Genomic DNA, 20,641 nt, shown 5'->3' with positions numbered 1-20,641 from the left:
AAATATCAACTGTTTGTGTACAGTCATTCCTCTTTCACTTTGACCCTTTTCTCTGGCTCTCGCGTCCTCTGCTTTTCTCTTTTTATCTGCCTCTTGCTATGTCTGTCTCTCTGGATCTGGACCCCCTCTTTTCTGGTTTTTCTTTCTCTAAATACACACACACGTGCACTCATAAAAGTATGTGTATGTGTATGTGCATATATGTGTGAATGTATATATATATATATATATATATATATATATATATATATATATATATATATATATATATATATACATATATATATATATATATATATATATATATATATATATATATATATATATATATATATATATATATATATATATATTGTATGTATATATATATATATATATATATATATATATATATATATATATATATATATATATATATGTACATATATATATTTATGAATATATGTATCTCAAAATATATTTATAAATATATTATATATATATATATATATATATATATATATATATATGTGTGTGTGTGTGTGTGTGTGTGTGTGTGTGTGTGTGTGTGTGTGTGTGTGTGTGTGTGTGTGTGTGTGTGTGTGTGTGTGTGTGTGTATGTATAGATATATATATATATATATATATATATATATATATATATATATATATATATATATATATATATATATATATATATATATATATATATATTGTTCTCCCCCTTTATCTTACTCTCTCTCTCTCTCTCTCTCTCTCTCTCTCTCTTTTCCTCCCCCTTTCCTCCCTCTTCTCTCTCTCTTTTCCTCTCTCCCTCTCTCTCTTCTCTCTCTCTCTCTCTCTTCCTCTCTTCTCTCTCTCTCTCTTCAGTTATTTTTTCAGTTCATTTAAACACACACCGGGCAGTTACACGCAGGTAATTAAATGAAGGAGTTACGACTGTTGTTTACCTGTCCACTCTAGACGCTTTGCAAATTTCTCGAAGTTCCTTTATTGTTGAAGGCCCCGCTAAGTCTTACGGAACATGTCTGAATCGTGTTGCAAAAGCGGCACTGTTGTTTTCAAACCAGGCATATACTCCTTGCTCTGACTTTTATTTACGTTTTGTCAGTGTGGAATTTTTTTTGGTTTTCGCGGCGTTTGAGGGGAAAAAAGGAGAAAAAAAGAGAGGAGTGAAAGAGGGGAAATGAACCAGGGGCTGAATACACATACGTTTCACAAAATAACATATGCTGTGGTGCATTTTTTTCTTCCATTTATTTTTTCTAAAGTCTCATGATTGTTAGGATATGAGTGTGATGATACGGATTTCACTGAAGGAGGGACTTTAAAATGTACGTGTTGTTATTGTTGCAATTCAGTGAAAAATCAAAATACCAATTTTCTTTTTTATAAGTTTTTAAAGAAAACAAATATGAGAATAACAAACTAAAGATTAGGACCCTAACTTACTGAAAAAAATACTGTCAATCCCCTGTAATAACATTTATTTTTTTTGTTTACACATAGAGGCTTACAATGCTTTAACACCAAGACGTAGTTTTTAGTAAAAATATCTCACCTGTTTACCCTTTTCCTTGACTTTTTTGGAAAGGGTCTTTTGTATTATTTCATTGCCTTTAATGTTACGAAGATTATAGATAACTATTTGATAATCATATCATCAATAACAATAATAATAATAACAGTATCGATATCAATGGTATTAAAAGGAAAAACACATTTTCCCTCCAATTCAATGAATGGGGAAATCAAGGACCGGTCACTAGGGCCTACTGATAGACTCCTTGCTGGGGAGCACATGTGGAAAAAATCGTATGCAAAAAAAAATTTTCCAAAAAAATAAAAGGAAAAAGAACGTAAATCCGTGGTGGTCGGATTGGGTTAACTTCATTTTCTTGTAATTCCTCATTTCACTGCAAAGAAAATTTCGCACATCAGATCCGATAATTTCCGCTTCCTTGGCTTAGCCTCGTCTTCGGTAAGTCTTCTATTTCCCAGCACCCCATCCCTTCCCTTACCTCCCCCCTCCCCCCCTTACCTTAATCCCCATGGCCCCTTCCCTTACCTCCCCCATCCCCCTTACCTTAATCCACATGGCCCCTTCCCTTCCTCCGGGTCCTTCCTACATTCTTTAGGCTGTTGTTGTCCATCCATCTTTCTATCATCTCCCTTTCCCTTCCATCCGCTTTTTTATCATTTCCCTCCCCTCTAATCATTCCTTCCTCCCTCTTTTCCCTCACCCTCAACCCTTCTTCCTTCCTACCTCTCTACTGCCCCCTTCTACTTCCCTCGCCTCTCTCTTTCTACACCCCTGCTTTCCCCTCCCCACCATCCCTCAGAGCTTTCATCCTCTCCATTCCTTTCCCTCCCCCTTCTTCCCCTCCCCTCCATTCCCTTCTCCCTTCTTCTCCTCCCCTCCTTTCCCTTCCCTACTCTTCCCCGCAATTCTTTTCTTCCTCCTTTCTTCCCCGCCCCTTCTTTCCCTTCCTCCCCTCCCTCCCTCCCTACCTCCTACCTCCCACCCTTCCCTCCCTCCCTCCTCATCCATCGAAGGCAAAACCACAAAAGTGTCTGATGAGATATAATAATAATAATAATAATAATAATAATAATAATAATAATAATAATAATAATAATAATTCTGAATGAGCAAGTGAACGCAGCCACGCCCAGCTGTCGTCTGTTTACGTTGGACGCAGGTACTGTTTACATATGCTTGTGAATGGTTAAATCCGCATTTAGTCGGTGTGTGTTTTGAAGGAGATGTGTGTTTGTGTTTGTGGGTGTTCTTTTTTCTTTGTGTGTGTATGTAATCGTGTGTTCATGTCTTGTGTTTGCTCATATTTCCGTCCGTCTGTTTGTATGTATGTGTATGCATACACACACACACACACACACACACACACACACACACACGCACACACGCACACGCACACGCACACGCACACACACACACACACACTTACACACACACACACACACACACACACACATACACACACACACACATACACACACACACACACACACACACACACACACACACACACACACACACATATATATATATATATATATATATACATATATATATATATATATATATATATATATATATATATGTATATATATATATATATATATATATATATATATATATATATATATATATATATATATATGCGCACATGATATTATTTAGAAAGAAGAATTTCTCTCACTTCGTAAGAAAAAGCAAGAATCTTGAGCTTCCAAATCGTCTTCATTGTTATGCGCTTTTTCCACCAACTTTATCTGTTTGTTCTTCCTGTCTGCATTCATTCCGTCTTTCCGAGAATACCTCTCTCTCTCTTCCCCTCTTTCTTCCTTCCTCTCTTTTCTCTCCTGCCTTTAGCATCACCTGGTTTCCTCGCTTCTTTTATTCTCTTCGCCTCACTTCACTTGTCCCTTCCGCCTGTCAGGGAAAATATCAATGGTTTTCGGATCACAGTTAAAGGCAGGAGCAAAAAGAGAGAGAGAGAGAGAGAGAGAGAGAGAGAGAGAGAGAGGAGAGAGAGAGCGAGAAGAGAGAGAGAGAGATAGAGAGAGAGAGCGAGAAGAGAGAGAGTGAGAGAGAGGAGAGAGAAGCAGAGAGAGACACACACACACAGAGGCAGGCAGGCAGATAGACAGACAAGATAGACAGATCGACGGACATACTTCAGAGACAGACATCGACTCACAAGCACGGGCTGAGAGTGAAAGACACAGAGTAAGAGCGTAAGATAGACACCTAGAACATACAACATACAAAAATAAATAAATAAATAAAAAATAAAACATTTCCACTTACTCCCCAACTTGCAACAATACCATTTTTACAAGACACGTGGCAGTCTTCAATAATTTTCGCCTCGAACTCCAAGCAACGCATAAGAAGCCAGACTGGAGTTAGGCCTTTCAGGATCACTCGAGGAAAGAGATCGAGAAAGGGGAAAAAGAAGGAGAAGTGAAGATGAGTGGGAACGGAACAAAAGAAAAGGGGAGGGGGAAGGGGAAAGAGATCGAGAAAGGGGGAAAAATAAAAAGAAGCAGAAGTGAAGATAAGTGCGAATAGAACAGAGAGAAAGGGGAAGGGAAGAGAAGAGGTGGTGGTATGAAGATAAGGGGAAAGGAAGGTAAATAGAAAGCATATCTGGAGGAAGAAAATGGAGGGTGGAAGGGAGGTGAAAAAAATGATGAAGGGAGGAAGAGTTGACAAGGAAGGAAGGAGGGAGGAAGAGAAGAAAAAAAAAGAGGACAGGAAAACGAAAAAAGGAGGAGAAAGATGAAGAAGGAGAGAGGAAGAGGTGGGTGAATAGAAAATAAGGAAATATGAGGAGGGGGAAGAGAGTAGAAGGATGCATAAGGAATAGGAGAAGAAGGGAAGGAGAAAGGAGAGGAGGAAGAGGAGAAAGGAGGAAAGAAAGAAAAGGGCGAGAAAGAAGACGCTCAGAATTTTTTTCCTGAGGAGCCCAGGCGAGGGAGAAAGAAGACAATATCGAGTCATTTCGAGAGAAGCATCTCGTGCGTGAGTTTGTCTTGTGCGTGTGTGTGTGTGGGTGTGTGTGCGTGAGTTTGTCTTGTGTGTGTGTGTGTGTGTGTGTGTGTGTGTGTGTGTGTTGTGTGTGTGTGTGTGTTAATCATAACAATTCTTTAGGGTGTGGTGACAAGTTTTGTAACTTGTCAAAATGGAAATGCCTGTTTATTATGCGTATAAATTATCCAATGTGCAAAGGGGCAGAGAGAGAAAAAAAAGAGAGAGAAGGGAGAGATAATTATGATAACAATGATAATTATGATAACAATAATGATAATAAATATGATAATAATAATAATAATAATAATAATAATTATTATTATTATTATTATTATTATTATTATTATTATCATTATCATCATTATCATCATTATCATCATTATCATCATTATCATCATTATCATCATTATCATCATTATCATCATTATCATCATTATCATCATTATCATCATTATCATTATTATCATTATTATCATTATTATCATTATTATTATTATTATTATTATCATTAATACAATAATAATGTTAATAATGATAAAGATAGCAATGAAAATAATGATAATGATGATGATGATAACAATAATAATAATAATAATAATAATAATAACAATAATGAAGTTAAGTTATGATAATAATAATTATTTTTATTTTTATTTTTATTTTTATTTTTATTTTTATTTTTATTTTTATTTTTATTTTTATTTTTATTTTTATTTTTTATTTTTATTTTTATTTTTTTTTTTTTATTTTTTTTTTTTATTTTTATTTTTATTTTTTTATTATATTTTATTTTTTTTCTATTTTTTTATTATTTTTTTTTTATCTTTTTTTCTATTTTTTTTTTCATTTTTTTATTTATTTATTTTTTTTTTTTTCTTTAGATCTGCCAATTAAAATCAAAAACCGGGTCACTACCAGCGACCTAGGGTGATTGAAGTTTGAGGCAACAAAAACATGCCCATAACTATTGCAGCAGGTTTCCCGAGTGCATAGCAAAGCAGTACATTACCTCATTATACTCTTCCCTTGTCCATTTAAGTCTTGTTTTCTTTTGATTGTTTATACAAAATGGTTGAACCGCAGGGCCAGGGGTGGGAGCTATCCCGTCCTAGTGAGCTGGCGAATTTTGACTATTGGAAGAGGTAGACTCAGTTCTGCCCTAGGGGATGCGCCCCTTGCTGATCCGTGTGATGGGCGACGCTTCATCACCCACCTCCCACTCTTACTTGAGAGGCAGGATGCATTTTAGCCCCACTGTCAAGAAGCTGGATATCCCGCGCTTACCTCCAATTGGCATGGTCAGGTCCCGCGGGCACGGTGTTTGACGAACCACTTAGCGCCCTGTGGACATCATGTAGCCGACTAGGTCTTTATACTGGGGCGGTTGAGCAGTGACTCCTCCCCGGGGGAGTAGTAGTCTAGGCAATCATTGTTGGTGGACATCAATATGACATTTCTGCAATACAAATGTTCACAAAACATAAAAAGATATTTGGTCTAAATGACGTCCTTCCCGGCGGTGCCCTGCGGCAAATCGCTCATGATCAGCGATTCCGCCTCTTGTTCTTGCGGCTGGGCACGGGCACAAAGGCGGGCGTCTGCGGCTCCCGCACGAGGCGCTGCAGCAGCGCGCGCACGTTCGCCAGCTTGGACCGCTTGGAGTGGTCGTGGTGGGACGCCCTTGCCGCCAGCTCCTTGAGCTCCTTGGGCACGCTCTTCATGTACTGGTACATGTCCTTGAGGAGTAGCCCTGGCCCTACCAGGCCGCACTCGGGGCTCATGGGAAGGCCCTCCTCCAAGCAGGGACACGCCCACTCCACGCCGCCGAACTAGCCGAGAGGGTGGCTGCCGCCCACGGGCTGCGTGAGGCCGAAGTCCACCACGTGGGCCTTGCTCACCTGCCCCTTCTTGGCCGTCTCCACCACGACGTTGTCCGCCTTGAAGTCGCAGTGAACGAAGCCCGCGTCGTGGATCTCCTGCAGCGCCTCCGTCACCTTGAGGGCGGCGTTGAGGATGTCGCGGTCCGACGGCCGCTGCTTGGACATTATGAGGCCAAGGAGGTCCTGGCAGCCGCAGTAGGTCATGACGAAGGCGGGCATCTCCGGGCAGTAGGCCAGGGAGGTGGGAGCTGCGCCCGCGCCCCCCAGCTTCTCCAGGATTGCCCTGTCCATCTCCAGGGACTCGGCCTCGTCCTTGGTGTTGCCCACCTTGAGGGCGCAGTCCTTGCCCTGGATAAAGGATCCTGAGAATAGCACTAGGGATATTCCTGAACAAGAAAGGGAAAATATTACTACTGAAGAAATTCAAAGCACACTAATAAAGTCACATAAATGGAAATCATCTGGGGTTGACCAGATCCTAAATTTTTGGCTTAATACTCTTTCTTCGGCGCATGCCAAATTAGCATCTAATTTAAACTCAATTATGATAGAACCTAACTTAACACCTAAATGGTTATGTCAAGGGACTACTTATCTCTTGGCCAAAAGTAACGAAACAGAGAACCCCAAAAATTATAGACCCATTACATGCTTATCAACTTCATTTAAATTACTTACTTCAGTCTTAACTGAAAGAACCTACATACACATGGAAGAACAAAATATTTTTCCCAACGAACAAAAAGGGTGTTGCAGAGGATCATACAGATCAACTGCTCATAAATAAAATGATTCTCAAAAATGCTCACACTAAACACAGACATCTAAGTACTGCATGGATCGGCTATAAAATAGCCTTTGACAGTGTCCCACACTCTTGGATCTTAAAATCCTTAGAAATGTTCAAAGTCTCTCCTGTCTTAATCAACTTTCTTCGAAGCAGCATGACATTATGGGAGACGAACCTTACTCTCAGCCATGTAAACGGTATTCTTATTTCAAACGACATGCGAATCAGATGCAGAATCTTTCAGGGCAACTCTTTTTCCCCTCTTTTATTTTGTATGGCCCTTATCCCACTCTCCCAGCTTCTTAACAACACAGGGTATGGATATAAGATCATGGACAAGAAGATCAATCATCTTTTCTATATGGATGACTTGAAACTTTACGCTCAGAATGATGGTGAACTGAAAGGGTTGTTTTAGTGATGACATAGGTATGGTGTCTGGTTTTGATAAGTGTGCTAAAGCAACTTTTAAGCAAGGAAAACTAGTTACATCTGACAATATAGAGTTAAGTGTTGACACTGTAATGAAGCAATTAGATCAGGAAGAAACCTATAAATATCTAGGAGTAAACGAAGGAGATGGTATACAACAATCGTAGATGAAGAAAAAATATGTACAGAATGCATCCGAAGAGGAAGGTCAATCCTGGAGACAGAATTAAACTCGAAGAACAAACTAACAGCAATCAACACTCTTGCAATACCTGTGGTTACATATAGTTTTAACGTGATAGACTGGAACTTAAGTGAACTCAAACAAATTGACACCAAAATTAGGAAGCAATTGACATGCAACAGAATGTATCACCCTAAATCAGACGTAGACCGTCTGTACGTCCCTAGAAGTAAAGGAGTTAGGGGGATGATGCAGTTGGAATTATCGTACAAAACAACAATGATTGGTCTCTTGCAATACTTAGATCTGACCAACGATTGGATGCTTCAATTACTTAGAGTACATGAAAACTCCAAAAGGTCACACTCGGTAATAAAGGAATCAGATAAGTTTTCTCAGGAACTGGGTATTGTGAGCGAAAACATCGAACATATGTCGCCAACATTAGCTGCTAAACATAGAAAACAAAAAGCGAAGAAGGTCAGACAAGAAAAAAATTGAATCTAGGTGGCATAAAAAGCCTCTCCACAGACAGTTTGCAGCTCGAAGCAAACACGCTGATGTAGATGACCCATCAGTCGCTTAGAAGCTCTGGACTTAAAGAGGAAACAGAGTGTTTTATTCTTGCAGCTCAAGATCAAAGTTTGCTTACCAGAAACTGTCAAGCTAACATCTTGCACAATGGCACTGACCCAAAGTGATTGATCTCCTTATGTCTGGCTGCTCAATATTAAGACCGAATGAGTACAAAAATCGCCAAGACAGAGTGGGTAAGTACCTGCACTGGAAGATCTGCAAGCACTTTTCTATTGGAACACAAGATATATGGTATGAACACCATCCAGAGCCAGTTACTGAAGGTAAAGATGCTACAATCTTGTGGGACTTTCCAATTCACATAGATCGTACTATACAGGCGAATCGTCCAGATATCGTCATCAAGGACAAAATAAAGAACACCTGCCTGTTTATAGACATGAGCATCCCTTCAGACAGAAACGTCTCAACGAAAGTGTTCGAGAAGATATCAAAGTATAAAGACCTGGAAATAGAGGTCGAAAGGATGTGGCATTTAAAAACCAAAACTTTGCCTGTTGTTATTGGAGCACTTGGCCTTATAAAGAAAGGTACTGATAAATTTCTTGAACAAATACCGGGAAATCCAAAATTAGAAGAAGTCCAAAAAATAGTTTTAAACAGCACAGCGCATGTTCTCAGAAGAGCCTTATCGATCTGAAGAATTTTTGTGTTCGTGAATTGACTTGACTGGATGTTTTAATTTGTAATTGTTCTGCATATTAGTGACTCCGTGTTTGATTTTAATTAGCAGATCTAAAGAAACTTTTACAATAATAATAATCGGTGTTTGATTTTAATTAGCAGATCTAAAGAAACTTTACAACAATAATAATAATAATAATGGCAGAAACGTCCCAACGAAAGTGTTCGGGAAGATATCAAAGTATAAAGACCTGGAAATAGAGGTGAAAAAGATGTGGTATTTAAAAACCAAAACTTTGCCTGTTGTTATTGGAGCACTTGGCCTTATAAAGAAAGGTACTGATAAGTTTCTTGAACAAATACCGGGAAATCCAACTTGAACAGCACAGCACATGTTCTCAGATCTGATCTGAAGTGTTTTTGTGTTCGTGAATTGACTTGACTGGGTTTTGATTTGTGGTTGTTCTGCATATTTTTACATGTTTTGTTGATGTTCCATTGCCTCAAACTTCAATCACTCTAGGTCGCTGGTAATGACTCAGTGTTTGATTTTAATTAACAAATCTAAGAAGCGCTTGCATAAAAAATGATAATAACAATAATGATAATAAGAATAATAATAATGGTAATAAAAAGGGTAAATAATTATTATTATTTTTTTTTTTTTATTATTATCATTATTATTATTATTATTATTATTAGGATGAAAATAATAAAAATAATAATAATTATTATTATTATTATTATTATTATTATTATTATTATTATTATTATTATTATTATTATTATAGCAATAATACTAATAATACTAATAATAAAAATAACAACAGTAATAAAAACAAAATAATAGTAATGGTAACAATAATGATAACAATGATAATAATGATTATAATTAGAATCAGATATAGAAGATGACGAAGAAAAGGAAGCAGAAGATGACGATGATCATCATGAAACAAATGAAAATTCGAAATGCAAAACTAACAACTAAAAACAGACAAACACACAGAAGTAAAAGCAGATCTGAAGAGCAGAGAATAAAAGCGGAAGCAGCAGACGGCAGAAGCAGAGGCAGACAAAGTAGACAAGAGCCGACAGCAGAATGGATCAATAACCTTACTACGGCAGGGAACTCGTGTGTGTGCGTGCGTGTGTGTGTGTGTGTGTGTGTGTGTGTGTGTGTGTGTGTGTGTGTGTGTGTGTGCGTGCGCGTTTGTGTGTGCGTGTGTGTGTGTATGTGTGTGTGTGTTGGGGGGGGCATCTTCGCGATTCTTGTAGGGTTGTGTAAGTCATTCGGGGCTTGTGGGGGGAGGCTGTGGGGCTGAAGGAAGGGGTGTTGGAAGGTAGAGGGGAGGGAGTGGAGAGAGGGGAGGGAGGAGGAAGAGGTGGGACTGTGGGTGGGGTGGATGAAAAAAGTGGAAGGGAGGTGGGAGAAGGGAGATGGGGGAAGATAGAGGGTGACGAAACAGGGGTGAGGGAAGGTATGGGATTGGAGGAAGGAAGGGGAAAATAGGAGAGGAGAAGGAGAGAAAGAGAGATAGAGACAGACAGAGACAGACAGACAGAGAGAGAGAAAGAGAGTAAAAGAGAGCGAAAAAATGAAAGAGAAGAGAAACACAAACATGCACATTAAAACCAGAGACACAGGCATATAGGGAAACAGTCAGACAGAAGGGGAAAACGCAAAACGAAAGAAAGTGAGAAAGGAAAGAGAGATAACGACTGCCAAACCCCCCTCCCCCTTCCGCTGCCACCCCCCCCTTCTTCCTCTCCAACACTTAGCCTCTTGATAGACGATATAGGAATTTCGAACCGTCACCTGAAATCGATATCTGTGAAAGGCACTCCGATAGTCTACTCAAAATGCTCTCCCCCTTCCCCAGATGTACTAACCCCCCCCCACCCTCGATTACTCCTTCCCTACCCTCTTCCCTTGCTCCCTCTCCCCACCTACTCCCCTGCCTCCCTACTCTTTCACTCTTACTCCCTCTGCCCCACCTTCTAACCCCCCCTCCTCTACCCCAGTCTCCCAGCTGCTACTCCACTTCTTTAATTCTACTCCGGTCTTCCCCACCTACTTCCCCATCTTTCGCTCCCTTTTCTCCGCTGCTCTCTCTTTCTCACCTATGCCACTTCTCCCACTCCTTCTCTCCCTATCCACTCCCCTTCCCCCCACTTCCTCCCCCCTATCCCACTCCCCTTCCTCCCACGTCCTCTCCCCTATCCACTCCCCTTCCCCCTACTTCCTTTCCCACACCTACTCTCATTCCCTCCCATCCCCCCCCCCAACTTCTCACTCCCCGAAAACATGACAAAAAAAAAAAAACTCTTTCTCTCAGCCGATATCCGAACGGAAACGAAAATTAAGAACAAATGCAAAAGGACTGAGAAAAGACATACGAACAAAAAGGATAACAAATAACAATAGAAAGAAAGAAGGAAAATAAAAGATATGAAAATGAAAACCACTTTCAAAACCATAGTCAAAATAACTAAGATTCATAAATAAAGGCAAGATGATACATAAATCAAAACTTCCTCTCCAGTCTGGCAAGTAAAACAACGACAAAAAACATGGGAAAACAAGAAAAAGAAAAGAAAACAAAAAAGTTAACATGACCATCCTCATGAAATAAACAACAACAAAGAGAAAAGAAAAGAAATCACATAACAATAAAAAGAAAAAAATAATAAATAACAGAAACGAGAAAATCTTCACAAAAAAACTAATCCTCCTTCCCAGTGATATAAACCTTAATTTCATACAAGAACAAAACAAAAAAATCCACAAGATATACGAGAGAAAACAATAATAATAATAATGAAAAAATAAACAATGAAATATGAAAATCAAAATCTCTTCTCCGACGGACTTTAAACGGAACTGGCTACCGGTTACCAAATAAAAAGAACTGTGAAATAAAAAGGAAAAAGAAGAAAAAAAGCGAAAGAAAAAAAAACTATAACGGAAAAGAATCGGCCGAGCGGACATTCTGAGGAAAGACCGAAATGCCGAGGAACTGTCGCGAAGGAGGCTTTGAGACGCATGGCGGGGGGGAGGGGGAGGGTCCTGTGACTTTAAATTCTTTCTTGCTTTTTCTTGTTTTGTTTGTTTGCCATTTTTGTTTCTTTCGTTTTCTCTGTTTGTTGTTGTTTTTTCACTTTCATTTTTTCTTCTTTTTCTTCCTTCTTTCATTCCTTCGTGTTTTTGTTTCGAAAGTTCCTTTGTTCATTCTTTCATCTCCTTATCACTTGTATCTCTCCTTCTTTTTTTCCCCTTCCTTTCATCTATCTTTCACTCCTCCGTTTCTCCTTTCCTCACATTTCCCTGATATTCTATCATCCCTCTCTCCTCTCCTCCCCTTTCCTCCTCGTCCTTTCATTATTCCAGACACCGAGGAAGGTCTAAGGCCTCACGAAGGGCAAGGGAAGGCAAGATGATGAGGAAGACGTTGCCCTCTTTCCTTTCGTTCTTTCGTTCTTTCATTTCTTTCGTGCTTTCGTTCGGTGAAAGCACGAAATGTGTTGTTTGTTTCATGGTTCTTCTATAATTTCTACCATTGTGTCATTTTCTGCGATTTCTTTTGTTTCTTTCTTCCATTCTTGCATTTTTCTGCGATTTCGTTCTTTTATCCTTTTGTTCGTCTGTTTCTGGCGAGTTTCTAAGACGATTTTTATCTCTCTCTCTCACTTTTCTCTTTTCTTCTTCGCCCCTACTTCTCCTGTTTTTGTGTCTTCATTTATTATCCACTCTCTCCCTTTTCTTTACCCCTTTTCTCTCTTCCTTCCTTCTTCAGTTAACTCATCTATTCACTCATTCATTCTTTTTTCTTCCATCTTTTCCCACCTCATTTCCTTCCCTAGTTCTTTCCTTCCTAATTAAATAAAGCAAATAAATATGGTAAGTAAATAAAGAAGAAAAATAAAACCAAAAAAAACAAGCAAATGTAGCAATCTGATATCAACCATTCAGGTATGACAAATCAAACTCAGACGAAAACGATGATATTAATAATCAACAAGAAAAAGATGTCCTATATTATGTAGTAATCACAGAAAATAAAGGTACAAAGAACAGTCCCTCCTAATAATAGCAACAACAGCCCCAACAATTTCTTTGATGCTAATGCTTCTTCACTCAAGTACATTACGGAATCCAGTCCCAAGTGCCAAGAACTGCCACTCTCGCAGGACTCTCCTATTCCTTCTCTTCTTCCTCCTCCTCCTCCTCCGGACCCCCCTTCCTTCCTGCCCCCACTGCCACCGTACCCTAACTCCCCTTGCCGCCCCTCTACCTTTCACTTCCCCCCCTCTCCCTCCCCCTCCCGTCTCCCCTCATCCCCCCCTCTTCTGGAAGTGACAACATCGAGCACCTGTTGATCTTCTTGCGCGTGGCCAGAGGAGGAGAGACTGAGAAGAGGGGAGAAGGAGGGGAGGGGGAGGAAGGGAGGAGAGGAGGAGGAGGAAGGGGAAGGGAGGAGGAGGAGGAAGAAGAGGAGGAGGAGAAGGAGGTGGTGGTGGAGGGGAAGAGGAGGAGGAAGTGGTAGCGACAGAGGGGGAAGAGAAGGGGAAGGAGGAGGAAAAAGAGGAAAAGGAGGAGGAGGAGATTAGAGGCAGGGAGGAAGATGCGGAGTAAAAAGAGAGGAGAGAAAGAGAAGTGAAGATGGAAGAGGTGAAGAGAATTAGGAAATGTTTGGTTTTCTTTGCTACTCCCTTCTCCATTTTCTTTGTCCTCTTCATCATCATTATCACCACTTCTATTCCTCTCTTTATCTAACAGTCATTCTCATTGTAACCCTTAATGTTATTATCATTCCCTCCACTTCCCACCACTCCCCATCCCCACCTCCTTCCTCCCACCATATCTCAACACCTCTTTCCCTCCACTTGCCTCTCCCTCCACCACGCATTTCTTCCCACTACCACCTCTGTCCCTCCTCTGTCCCTCCACCTCCTGTCACCTACAGCTTCCCACAAACTTCTCCCTCCAACTCCCACAACCGCCATCTTATTCCCTCCACGTAATCCTCCCCAATAACTCTAACTTTCCATGATCACTTTCACCCCCCCTACTTCCCCTACCCATCACTTCCCCCTACCTAGCTCCCTCCACCTCCTTCTCACCATTTTCCACCACCTCCCTTTACCTTTCACTTCTCCCTTCCCTCCACCTTTCCCCTCCCTACTACTTCCCTTCAAACCATTCCTTTACTCCCCCCTCCCCACCACTCCCCCACCTCCTTCCCTGCACTGCCACCTTCCTACCCCTTCTCACTACCTCTCCTTACCTCTCACCACTCCCTTCCCTCCTTTTTTCCCTCCCTGCAATATCCCTTCACCACCTGCCCTCCACCTCCCCCTCTTCTTCCCCTACCTCTATCCTCACATCCCCTCCACCTCCTAACCAACACCTCCCCTTCCCTCCACCCCACACTACCCTCTCCCTTAAACCAAACAGCTCTTGTCAAACACGAACACCCGCTCAAGGACGAAGTGTAGTGTGTGTTCGGCGTGGTGAAGGGCGCAGCGAGAGGGATAAGGGTGTTTAAGGGTGAGGCTCCTTGGCGTCGCGTGCTAGTCTGGCCACTGTTGATAGGGTGTCTCTTCGCTGCAGCTGCTCAGGCGAACACGAGTCACCGCCAAGACAGCACGGTGCTTCTCAAGGGCGTGAGGAACGGGTTGGGGATGCTCAGACAAAGGAAAGGGGGTGGGGGGCATGGGGCTGGGGTTGGGGGGAAAGGGAGGGAATGAGGGAAGGAGGGGAAGTAGGGCCGAGGAGTGGGGGGGTGCTAGGGAGGTGGAATGATTATCTTTTGTTTCGTTTTTTCTGGGCATTTACTTGTTCTCTTTTACTCTCTCTCTCTCTTTCTCTCTCTCTCTCTCTATCTCTCTCTCTCTCTCTCTCTCTCTCTCTTACATGCTATCGGTTTCTCGCTGCCTCTATCTATTTTTTCTCTCAGTCTCTTAATCAATCACTTGATCTTTCTATCTATCTACCTAAATATTTTTCCCCTTCCCCCTCCTTCCTCCCCCGACTCTTCTCCACCCCCCTTCCTCCCTCCCACCCTCATTTACCTCTTTCCCCACCAATCCTCCCCAACTTTCCCTCCTCCTTATCTATCTCCCTCCCTTCCCTTTCCACAAAGACCTCTCATGCCCTTCTCAGACGGAATTAATGACCCTTTCCAATTAATATGCCGTACGAATAATACCGTAATGACATCAGGTCGAAGAGCATGTTATCGAAAAATACCGAGTACTCGTTACGGGTCGGAGTGGATGTTATTGAAGGGGGAAAAATAGACAGTTACTGTAAAGACGGTTTAGTTTTTTTTTTTTTTTTATAGACGTTTTGGAATTCGTGTTTATTTTTGAGTGGGGATTAATGACGGAATACTTTATAGAAATTGTTATTCAGGTGTTTCGATGTACACGATTTTTTTCTTTCTTTTTTTATGTACTCTACAGAGAAATCAATTGATTATTTCTTTGGTTTACTGGTACTGGTTATTGGTCTCGCTTTACGCATGAGGACCCTGTCTGTCCTGCATAGACTTAGCTCTATCTGTGCATCATTATATGGATGTATATGTATGTGTGTGTGTGTTTATATATATATATGTATATATATATATATATATATATATATATATATATATATATATATATATATATATATATATATATATATATATATATATATATATATATATATGGTGCATACTTAATATATAGAAAAGTGAATTCCCCGGCAGAGGCTGTGCCTGGCGAAAGCACAAGTGCCACAAGCAAGCATCATTCGTTCCATTCTTTCCGGTCCTTGTCCTCGGCATAAGTATTCCCATTTTCTCATATATTCAGGGCTTTGTCTGCGTCTGTGTCGGTGTCTGAGTCTATACTGGTTTTTATCTATGCATATTTTAGTTTGTCTGGCCTTTCGTCAGTCACTCCCTCCCTCCTTCCCTCCCTCCTTCCCTCCCTCCTTCCCTCCCTCTCCCTCCTCCTTCCCTCCCTCCTTCCCTCCCTTCTTCCCTCCCTCCTTCCCTCCCTCCTTCCCTCCCTCCTTCCCTCCCTCCTTCCCTCCCTCCTTCCCTCCCTCCTTCCCTCCCTCCTTCCCCTCCCTCCTCCCTCCCTCCTTCCCTCCCTCCTTCCCTCCCTCCTTCCCTCCCTCCTTCTCCTCCCTCTCTCCTCCCTCCTTCCCTCCCTCCTTCCCCCCCTCCTTCCCTCCCTCCTTCCCTCCCTCCTTCCCTCCCTCCTTCCCTCCCTCCTTCCCTCCCTCCTTGCCTCCCTCCTTCCCTCCCTACCCTCTCTCCTCCCTCCTTTCCTACACCCTTCTTTTCTTCTTCTTACCTTGTCTTTCATTTTTCTCTATCTCCTTTCTTTTCCTCTGTTCACTCCTTTCCTCTCTCCTCTATTTCTTCTTACCCTCCCTGACTGCCTTCTCTCCCTTTCTCTCTCTCCCACGCTCTCACTTTCCTTCTTTCCTTTTCCTTCTCTTCCTATTTCCTCCTTTCTCACTACTTCCCTCCTACTGATATTCATTGTCTCTTCTTCCCTTTCTTTCTTCCTCTCTATTTTTCCTTTCCTTCCTCTTTTACCCTCCACCCATCCTTCACACACTTCCCTTTCCCTTCCTTTCGTCCCTGCTAATTTCCCTTCCACCATTCCCTTCCCCTCTTCCCTTCCCTTCTCTTCCCTTCCTCCCGCTTAATTCCCCCATCATTCCCTTCCCTTCCTCCCTCCCACCATTCCCATCTCTCCTTCTCTTCTCTTCTTCCGTTCCCTTCCTCCTGCACCTAATTTCCTTTCCACTATCCCTTTTCCCTTCTCTTTCCTTCTCATCCCTTCTTCCCTTCCCTTCTTACCTTCCTTTCCTTCCTTGTCCCTTTTCCTCTCTCCCCTTCCCTTCCCCTCCCTTCCCTTCCCTTCCCTTCCCTTCCCTTCCCTTCCCTTCCCTTCCCTTCCCTTCCCTCCCTTCCCTTCCTTCCCTTCCCTTCCCTTCCCTTCCCTTCCCTTCCTTCCCTTCCCTTCCCTTCCCTTCCCTTCCCTTCCCTTCCCTTCCCTTCCTTGCCCATCCCTCCCCCCGACAAAAGTCCCGACGCCGTGCTGTCTCCACATCAACCCGGGCAACAAACAAGCCTTCACAAGACTCGACAGACACGCGTCCCCCGGTTTCCACCTGAGGAGACGCGGAGTGGATGGAGGGATAGGGATAGGGATAGGGATAGGGATAGGGGTGGGGATATGGATAGGGATGGGGATAGGGATAGGGATAGGGATAGGGATAGGGATAGGGATAGGGATAGGGATAGGGATAGGGATAGGGATAGGGATAGGGATAGAGGTGGGGATAGAGATGGAGGGATAAAAGGGGATGCGATGGGAGGGGGGAGGAGGTAGGAGATGAGGAGTGAGAAGATAGGAGATGGGAAGGGAAAGGATAGGAGGGGATGGGGAGTAAGAGAGGGTGAGATGGGAGAGGGAAGGAGGGAGGAGATGAAAAGGGATGGGATAGGAGGGAGGAGGCGGATAAGAGGGAATAAGATAGAAGAAAAATGGAGGGAGGAGATGAGAGGGGATGAGATAGGAGGAGATAAAGAGATGAGATGAGAAGGGATGAGATAGGAGGAGATAAAGAGAGGAGCTGAGAAGGGATGAGATAGGGAGGGTGGTACAGAAGGTGGTAGTAGGGATGAATGGATCTGATGGAAGAGAGATGGAGCGAAGGTTCAGAAGGGATGAAATGAGAGAGGGTGGAAGGAGGATAAGGACAGATGAGATAGGAGGGAGGGAGAGAAGGAAGGCAGTGAGGAGGAGAGGATGAAAAGGAAGAGACGGAGGGAAGAGCAGAGTTGGAAAGGGATGGAAATGAATAGGAAGGGAGAGGAGTGAGATGAAGGGACTGAGAAGGCTGGGATGTTAAGGGAGGAAATGAGATGGGATGGGAAGAGAGAGAACAAGAAAAGAGAGATAGAGAAACCGAGAGAAAAAAACGGAGAAAGAGAAAAATAAGATAGCAGAGCGGAAATTAAAAGTGGATAAAAGAAAGAGAGACGACGTGTGAGGGAAAAGGGAAAAGGAAACGAAAAGAGAACGATTAAAAAGAGGAAAAAAGGAAAAAATTGAGAGAGAAAAAGAAAAATCAAAAGAAAATTAGGAAAAGACAAAGAAGATGAAGTGAAGACCAATTAAGAATGAGAAAGACAAAAGAAAGGAGCGAGGAACCTTAGTATTTTATCCTTTAAGAACAAAGATACCAAATTACCAGAAAACTAGAATACCAAAATACCAGAATACCAGAAAACCAAAATGCTTTAAAACCAAAATACCAGAATACCGAAATACCAGAATATCAGAAAACCTGAATAGCAAAATACCAGATTACCTAAAAAGCAGAAAACCAAAATGCCAGAAAACCAGAATACCAAAAATACCATAACACCGGCGAACCAAAATACCCGAAATCCAGAACACCGAAATACCCGACTACCTGCCTGGTCTATGAACGAACGAACTCGGAGGGAGTGAAATGTGAGCGATATTGGCCGATCAAATGTGCTCTGCAATTCGCCGGAATTTTCGATTGTCGATGAACATGAATTTCTAAGGCTTGGCGAAAGCGAAATCATGATGGTGATGATGATGGTGATGATGATGATGAGGAGGAGGAGGAGGGTGTTGAGGATGATAATGATGTGGATGAGGAGGAGGAGGAGGATGGTGGTGGTGGTGATGATGATAATGATGAGGATGATGATGAGGGGGAAGAGGAGGAGGAGGATGGTGGTGGTGGTAGTGATGTTGATAATGATGAGGATGATGAAGTTGATGATAGTGATGATGACAAAGCTGAGGATGAGGATGATGAAGATGATAACCATGATGATGACAATAATGATAATGATAAGAGTAATGACAATGATGAAAACGGCAGCAATAATAACAGTATTAAACTGAACAGAAGGAAAAGGCAGACACGCAACATGAACAGCATAGAGATTCAAGACAGACACGAACCGCAATAACTCTAGACAGCGAACCACCGAAGTATAAAGAACCATTGAAAAAATACGGACGACAGTCAATAAGAACCGATTTAGGGAATCCATTTGTGGTATCCAATTCGCGCTTGACCTTTCCAGAGAGGATTTGACTCTCTCTTCATTTATTTACTTTTCTCTCTCATTCTTTCTTTTTGTTTTTCTTTGTCTTTCTCTCTTTTTTTCTTTTTCTTCTTCTCTCTATCTTTCTTCTTTTCCTCTCCTTCTCTTTCTCTTTCTCTCTCTCTCTCTCTCTCTCTCTCTCTCTCTCTCTCTCTCTCTCTCTCTCTCTCTCTCTCTCTCTCTTTCACCTTCGCTGATCTAACAAGATTGATCCTTCTAAGAATTCATTATCCGTGAAGTTGGATCTTTGTTGACAGTTTTAGTTACTGCTTGATAAGGATGATGAATATAGTTTAATTTAATTCTGTGTTTTCCCTTTGCCTCTTTTCTTTTCTTTCTTGTTTTCTCTTTTTCGTCTTCTTCTTCCGCTCTCTCTTTCTTTTTCTTTTTTTCTCTCTCTCCCTCGAGAGTCTCTCTCTCTCTCTCTCTCTCTCTCTCTCTCTCTCTCTCTCTCTCTCTCTCTCTCTCTCTCTCTCTCTCTCTCTCTCCTCTCTCTCTTTCTCTCTCTCTCTCTTTCTCTCTCTCTCTCTCTCTCTCTCTCTCTCTCTCTCTCTCTCTCTCTCTCTCCTTTCTCACATCTTTTATTTCTTCTTCTCTTCCATCCCTCCATATTTGCAGCTCGATGCCCACACTGTTCCCAGAACCCTCCTCCTCCCTCTCCTAATGACCCCCCTCCCCTTCCCCCTATCACCCCTACCCCGTCAGTCCTGAAAGAGGACGTCAATCCCTTGTCAACTCTATATACACAGAAGAAGAAAAAAATCCTGAAAATCCCTGAGAAAATCCCTGAGGTCTCCCCTTCAGAAGACATCCTCCCCCCCTCTCCCCCTTGTGACGACCCCTGCCCCCCCCCCCCCGCTCTTCTTCCAGCCCTCAGAATCTGAAGCCCTCATCTCCAGGATCTTCATCTCCTCCTCAGCATCTCGGAATCGATCATCGCTGCCTGGGTTTCGTAAACAAGTTGTCGGGAGATACCTTGTCGGAGGCGGGGGTCGTAGAGGGGGGGGGGGGGATGGAGTTGGGGAGATTTTTTGTTGCATAACTTTGGAGTTGTGAGAAGGGCGAATGGGGAGGGGGGAGAAGGGGAGAAGAGGGAGGGAGGGAGGGATTAGGGCGTGAAGGGAGAGAGGGGAAAAATGAAAGGGGGAGAAGGAAGATTATGATGGAAGGAAAGAGGAGAGGGGGTAGGGGCGCTGGGGGAGGGGGAGGTTGAGGGCTGCCAATGTACAGCCTATAATATTAGATGTTATCTAATAATTTCCACTCCCTAGCATCATATAACGACATATAGACAAATAGATCTACAGATGGACAGGACGTAACTAGAGACAGATGCTTACATACATACTATATACATGCATATGTACGTACGTATGCATGCATATGTGAGTACGTATGCATGTATGTAGGTATATACTTTCATACATACAT

The 20,641-nt window shown here is 42.1% G+C and overlaps 1 protein-coding gene across 1 annotated transcript; it reads right to left on the bottom strand.

Moving 5' to 3' along the window:
- Positions 1-6,334: 6,334 nt before the first annotated feature.
- LOC119583114 lies at positions 6,335-6,845 on the bottom strand. Its single transcript, XM_037931621.1, has one exon. It carries the CDS (start codon positions 6,709-6,711, stop codon positions 6,370-6,372), a length of 342 nt encoding a protein of 113 aa, XP_037787549.1. The 5' UTR covers positions 6,712-6,845; the 3' UTR covers positions 6,335-6,369.
- Between the last annotated feature and the right edge of the window lie 13,796 nt (positions 6,846-20,641).

Source organism: Penaeus monodon, chromosome 16 (assembly GCF_015228065.2).
Source record: "Penaeus monodon isolate SGIC_2016 chromosome 16, NSTDA_Pmon_1, whole genome shotgun sequence".
NCBI lineage: Eukaryota > Metazoa > Arthropoda > Malacostraca > Decapoda > Penaeidae > Penaeus > Penaeus monodon.
Note: the sequence above shows the minus strand (reverse complement) of the source record. Positions and strands in the feature narration are given on the sequence as shown.

Bases quoted from the DNA above. Each gene is read 5' to 3' on its own strand.
- LOC119583114 (XM_037931621.1), bottom strand. From the start codon at position 6,711: ATGGACAGGGCAATCCTGGAGAAGCTGGGGGGCGCGGGCGCAGCTCCC.